Below are 6,050 nucleotides of genomic sequence, written 5' to 3' on the forward strand. Positions count from 1 at the left end.
ACCCGGATGTAAAGTTTTCCAAAGAAATGGTCGTATAGCCGAGACGACTTAATTGTTTTCGAGTCGAGTTGCAAAATCTTGGGTCATTTTTGGATACGCGATATATACATCGCCGTTCCAGTATTCGTTGCAGAGTCTTGACTACTAGCGCAAACTCCCTTTTCGCCTTCTGCGATGTCGGCAATGGGGTGGCTCCAGTGCATCCTGATTGCCTGTGCGACGACTGTCGTATGTGAAGACGACATGGTGGGTTACTTCAAAAGGCGCGTACCAAGAAGTAATCACGACACTGTGAACATTACAGACGCTATGAACGCTACAACAAACAATGTGACAGAACAGTCAGACGTCGCGACCGGTACGACATTGATGACGAACACCGATGACATGGATACACAGGTATGGACATCGTTCTGTCGATATTTACTGAAACAACACAACAGTGTCTGATCTGTTGAAGCAATACTTTAATAACTGTAAACAGGTGTAAACAACTATTTCAGACACGAAAATGCATCGATTTTCGAAAAAGTGCAAAACTGTAGTAACTTTCAAAGTTCACGGGCAAAGAAAATCGAAGCAAACTTGCAAATAAACACAGAAAAAAACACTTGAAAATTTGACTTCGTGAAGTTGAAGTCTACAAGATACAATTTTCCTTTATGGCATATCTATGGATGTTTTAAATTCTGCACAAGTAGCTTTTTTAGTATTTCCCATGCCACAGATGGTAACTCCAACGTAATTAATTTAAATGATGTGGTGTCATAGCAAATTCCTTTGTAAAACCCTCTAGAGTTTGTGGACGATACGGAAACGGAAATGAATTCACGAACCCCTTTTACTTGATGTATTGCATTAAGAGTCCTGCAGAGACGAAACAAGACATGAGTTCAAATGTCCATTTAAACTGAGAGATCACAGAATTCCGAGAGATGACAAAGATATGTGTGCCCCCTAATTCCCTTACCTTGACGCTAGCCACCCACCAGGGATATGTATATGTGTTTATTCGACATTGTTGGGGGCTGATGCTCTGCCGGGTCTTTCGGGTCGGTATTTATTTATTCACAAAATTGTTAAAAGTATAAGACCAGCCTAGATTGTCACAAGAAGATAAGACAACGATTCGTCACTTCTTTCATCCGGATCAAAATTCGCGAGTGACCAGGGGAAGTCATGTAATCCTTATGTTAAAACTTACCATCGCTTGCGAGGATAATATAGATAATATAGATGACTTTGTTATTGGAAGGTTACGTTTGGACAGCAGATCGGCTCAAGGAATGGTAACTATAACTTTGAAACCATGTTAAACTTTAAATTTTTATATTCTTCTCCAAATATAAATTACCAGCATTGTATTACATAACGCATGATGTACAAGATGCTATGTTACTGTTTACGAAAAGAATTCTCGTCCGTATTCAGACAATATTACACACAGACAGGCCATGTTTTCTTGACGAGTGCAAGTCGAAAAGAATTTCAACACGTACAGCTGTGGAGTTTATTTTATACATGCCTTACTCTCTGTCCACATCGAAATATGCGGTCCAAAGCAATGCCAATGAAATATCGCCGATTCACCCATGAGTCATTAACTTTAAAATCTATCGACGAAAGCTAAAATATGCCGTCTCTGTGCCGTTTATCCCTAGAACAATTTGTTGAACGGTGGGGGAATCAACATTTTTACGCTCACGGATAAAGTTACGGAAGAAGTAGAAAGCTTGTTTACGTCGATTTGAAATCATTCAAGCGGTCAAGAGGTCTACCCTAAGGCAGGGCAGAATGTAAGAATACATCACCTCCCGCGTAGACCAATCATTCTGTAATTTCACCCTGTCAGAAATTTCCGCGTTCCTTCTCGGACAGATGTTCACTGCACATACTCTGTTGCAACGGCTGGGTTTTAGGCCGTATTTCATTTCGCGCAGTAAACGCTTTGGTGGAAAAAAGAGTAACAAAATTAGAGTGGAGATCTCTGATCCTAGTGGTGGCAGCATTGAAATCAATCGTGACAAAACTAACGTTTAAATTTATCATTTACAGTTGTTACCTCCAGGTGACATTCCTTTTATGAGATACCCAGTGCATTCGCAAAATTGTGAAATCTGAACTCGCAAATTTTTGTACATTTAAAGTTCACTCAAACAATAAATTTGGTAAAATATTACCTCTGCTATAGTATTGCTATTAACAAGGTCAGAAATACCAAAACATTCGTATGCATCGAAGCAACGTGTCAGTTTTGTGGTTTAATCATGGAAAGTGGTCTATAGTCTAACTTGGTTAAATGATTCCTAGTTCGAATTCCCAGATATTGTTCAAAACATAATAAACTGTGCAACCGTGATTTCAAAATTTTACATATTTCCTGTCATCGTGTAAGAAAAATCGAAGTCCAGAGTGACCGATACCAACCGACAAAGTCTGACTCGTATAAAGCTTCTTTTCAACAATAATAGTAAAATATAGTATTCGAATTCTCATTTTATTTGAAAGGTAGATTGCAACTCGAGGTCATTTGGACTCTGATATTTTGACAATGCCTTTCTGTTCTACCTAATGTATGGATTCATTTTAAAGGTTAAAGAGTAAAAAAAGTTTTCACAGTCACTGTTTTGTGCAAACCGAAATTTCATTTTCTTAAAAAGACTTTACGTGCCCGGGGCTTGCGGCCATTTCATTTAAAGTGTTGGTAAATATTAGTTTATTTGAATCTCTATTACCAAATTTTGTCTTGTCTTTATTCTTGATTTGGAAAGGCAATTCTTTAAGTCTAGCAATTTCAAGCCGAGGGAACGATAACACTTCAAATCCTTGGCGCGTAAAATCTTAAAAATCGTTCCTCCGTCTGTCTGTTGATGCATCAACTGTTTATTTTATTAAAACAGGTATTCACGATATCGTTGACAACAGACAATGACGAGGATGAGGACACCACGACAACGGAGCCTGCTCTCTCCACCAAGATAATCATAACTATGGCAGTATGGGGAGCAGTCATCACCACCATCATTGTCTTCCTCTCCATATACGTATCATGCGTTAAAAGACGCCGACCGAAAGAGTCTGGGTCGGAAACACAAGTCGACGACACCAGGCACGAAAGCATCGACGGCTTCGTTCCTAGGGTTTCAAACCCGTACAGGGATATTATTCCGCAGCAGACCTTGTCAGAGGCGTGGCAGCAGAGCGAGGATGATGTCGCTCACTTGAACCCACAGCAGAGCACGCAGATGGGCATTGACAATCCGACAATGACAAGTGATGCCATTTATGATCGCCATCTTCCCGATCTTCAAAACCAAGACTTGTTTCACGGTGAAACGGATTATGCAGATGCCACTACGACATCATATCAAGAATATCAATGAACTGAATTCTAAATTGTTTTGCTGATCAATTATGGCTAATTTAACACAGTAGTGAGTACAACTAAACGTCGCTGTCAGAAATTTAAAGCAGTCTATAGCTGAAAAGTTACTATCAGTTTATCAAATGTTTGAAATTTCATTTCTAAGTCACCATCGGAAGACATCCAAGTAAATTCATTTTGATCATCAATATTGGACGTAGGAGTTTTTTTTATAAATTTTATATAGTTGATAACCTTAACAAACTTCGAGTAAAATTTCGGCAACTGCTTCTTGAGTTCATGGTTCATCATATTTATTCAGTACTGTAGGCACATACATTTGCTTTGCCATAACTGCCAAGTTAATACCCGTATGGCTCGAGTCTGTACACAGTTCCAGAGCACGTGCGGTTTGTTCATATATCTCAATATACAGTGAGAGAGTCGGTCTATATTATCAGGAAATGTGTTTTACATAACACCTTCAAAAATATTTATTACTCTCGTTCCCAGTAAGGAATTTTTGCATCCAACGTGTTGAACAACACCCTTCGTATGATTTGTTTTCTTTCCTCTCAGGAAACTAAATCAACACACAAACTGCCAGTTTGTAAACTTTAAGATACAGGTTGTAGATTGTGATGCTGCTTCATACAAGGGCAGATTGTCGATGGTAATGGTTGAAAGAACAGCGAATTAAGCAATAACCCCGTCGCAGGAGGGTATACACGAGATTTGGTACAATGCGCGACATATAGCACGAGCCGATAGGCGAGTGCTATATGGAGCGAATTGTACCAAAATCGAGTGTATATCCGACTGCGAAGGGGTTATTGCTATTATATTATATCAACTTCCGTGTATTTGTTGTCTTACTTGGGTATTTTCATCACTCAAAGCGCCAAATGCAGAAAACGAACGTCTGAGAGATCGAACGTCGGAAATTCTGCGCCCGAGACCGAGCATTTTTATAAGTTGGGATTCCGTACAGGCACACAGTATCCTACGATAAATACGCATTACGTCCATATCGACATTGCATTTTATTCGCATGCAACACGAACACTATACTTGTCAAAATACCTGCTGCACTCACACAGAAAATGGGTCAAGAGTTCAAATCAAAAGTAAAAAGTAACTATTTTTTGGCATACTAAAATAGATTTGTCTCATTCTGTACCGCATACCGTCGCGACATTCAGTGGTGACACAGTGAAGTTACAGGATCTATATTTGATGGATAATTTGAACGTTAATTGTACCAGAAAACAAGCAGTTTTAAAATAATCCAGACTTGCGATGACTGCAACTGTGATGAACAGTTGTGCAGATTCTGAGTGTGTTGCCCGATGCAGGGAGAGCTGGACGCTGACGCTGCTCGTTGCATTTGATGTCAAATATCGTCGCAGTCGCCAGGAGTCATCCCATTGTTATTTTGAACTTCTTGGTCTACATCGTTAGGACATCCCGATCTGTTTTAGCCCAAACTTTGGTAAATAATATCTGACATACCGTTACTGTGAGGAAGTGTCAATTTATTTGTGTATGAACGAATACTATCTTCATTTTAAAGAGCGGTACTGGGATATATCGCGTCTCGACTCCCGCAATATCAAGCAAAGTGCACGGTGCGCTGTCGCCCTAATATTTGTGTGCATCATACCCCAAACGTGCTGCTTCAGAGATGTCTTTCATCATCGATCCCAACTTATTTACACCAAGAGGTGAGTTACAGACCCAAACTTTATCTGTGTATCAAAATTCGGTCTTCGGTCTTTGAAACAAAGTGGACTGTTTCGGTCTTTCTCGAGGGTCTATGGTTTAGATAGGTACGTACGTTCAAATGCACCGACCGGGCAGTTTTTCGAAAATGCTGGTTTAGGGGCCCGTTTTAGCACTGTTAGCAGTGCTAAAACAGTATTTTAGCATCGTGGAATGAGCTCTCGTCCAATCAGAATGGCGCATGGTAGCATGAATATATAATACACTTTTTTTTTCTGTCGATAGAGATCTCAATCACAGTCCCTCCACCCACGTGGGTGGAGGGACTGTGTCTCAATGAAGTTAGGGGGCACGTCAAAAGTTCAATGTAGAAAACTTATCCCTAAGTTTCCCCCTGCCCCAAAGAAAATATAATTATACATTCCGAGTGCAACAGAGGCCAAAAGCTTGCAGGGCAGGGCCGGTCGTGCATGTCTTGAAAAACCTGTGTGTGTTTTCAACCGTCTTTCAGCACGCTTCAAGGATCCACCGATAAACATGTTTTCAATCTATAAATAACACAGAATGTTTTGTCACCAGTCTGACATTTCCATAAGAAAGTAACAGTACTTCTACGTTCTGCCATATTTCTCTAGTTTGTATTTGAATTAACTAACAATTACTTCTTTATATTTTAATCTAACTTTCATGTTGATTTTATTTACAAATATTTACAAATATACAAGTCATGAAAAGTACTCTCATTTCTGTTTACAAATAAATTAATTTTATGTTTAACAACATCACAAAACACGTGTAAAGCCTCTGACTTTTTTCAAACATTTAAACAATATCGCAACTCTTCGGTCAGCTGCATAATTGATGATCTCAAAAATTAGGTTTACGTCATTTTTATAGTCAATCTGGGTATGGACTTTGAAGGTAACGACACAGTACAAAATAATGTTATGAACAAAGTTTACAA

At 39.2% G+C, this 6,050-nt stretch overlaps 1 protein-coding gene across 3 annotated transcripts; it reads left to right on the top strand.

Moving 5' to 3' along the window:
• On the top strand, positions 1 to 5,913 carry LOC139134676 (uncharacterized). Of its 3 annotated transcripts, XR_011552831.1 has the most exons (3): positions 11 to 399; positions 2,901 to 4,086; positions 5,410 to 5,872. XR_011552831.1 is itself a non-coding variant. In XM_070701645.1 (2 exons), exons 1-2 carry the CDS (start codon positions 175 to 177, stop codon positions 3,381 to 3,383), a joined length of 708 nt encoding a protein of 235 aa, XP_070557746.1. In that variant the 5' UTR covers positions 1 to 174; the 3' UTR covers positions 3,384 to 5,913. The 3 variants fall into 3 exon arrangements, 2 of the variants coding, with proteins under 2 accessions (XP_070557746.1, XP_070557747.1); XM_070701645.1 differs by having other exon boundaries at positions 1 to 399; positions 2,901 to 5,913; XM_070701646.1 differs by lacking the exons at positions 11 to 399; positions 5,410 to 5,872 and adding an exon at positions 1,121 to 1,289 and having other exon boundaries at positions 2,901 to 3,481.
• Positions 5,914 to 6,050: the final 137 nt, after the last annotated feature.

Source organism: Ptychodera flava, chromosome 6 (genome assembly GCF_041260155.1).
Source record: "Ptychodera flava strain L36383 chromosome 6, AS_Pfla_20210202, whole genome shotgun sequence".
Taxonomy (NCBI): domain Eukaryota; kingdom Metazoa; phylum Hemichordata; class Enteropneusta; family Ptychoderidae; genus Ptychodera; species Ptychodera flava.

Bases quoted from the DNA above. Each gene is read 5' to 3' on its own strand.
- LOC139134676 (XM_070701645.1), top strand. From the start codon at position 175: ATGTCGGCAATGGGGTGGCTCCAGTGCATCCTGATTGCCTGTGCGACG. The intron at 400-2,900 runs GTATGGACATCG...TTATTAAAACAG, and splicing joins CCGATGACATGGATACACAG to GTATTCACGATATCGTTGAC.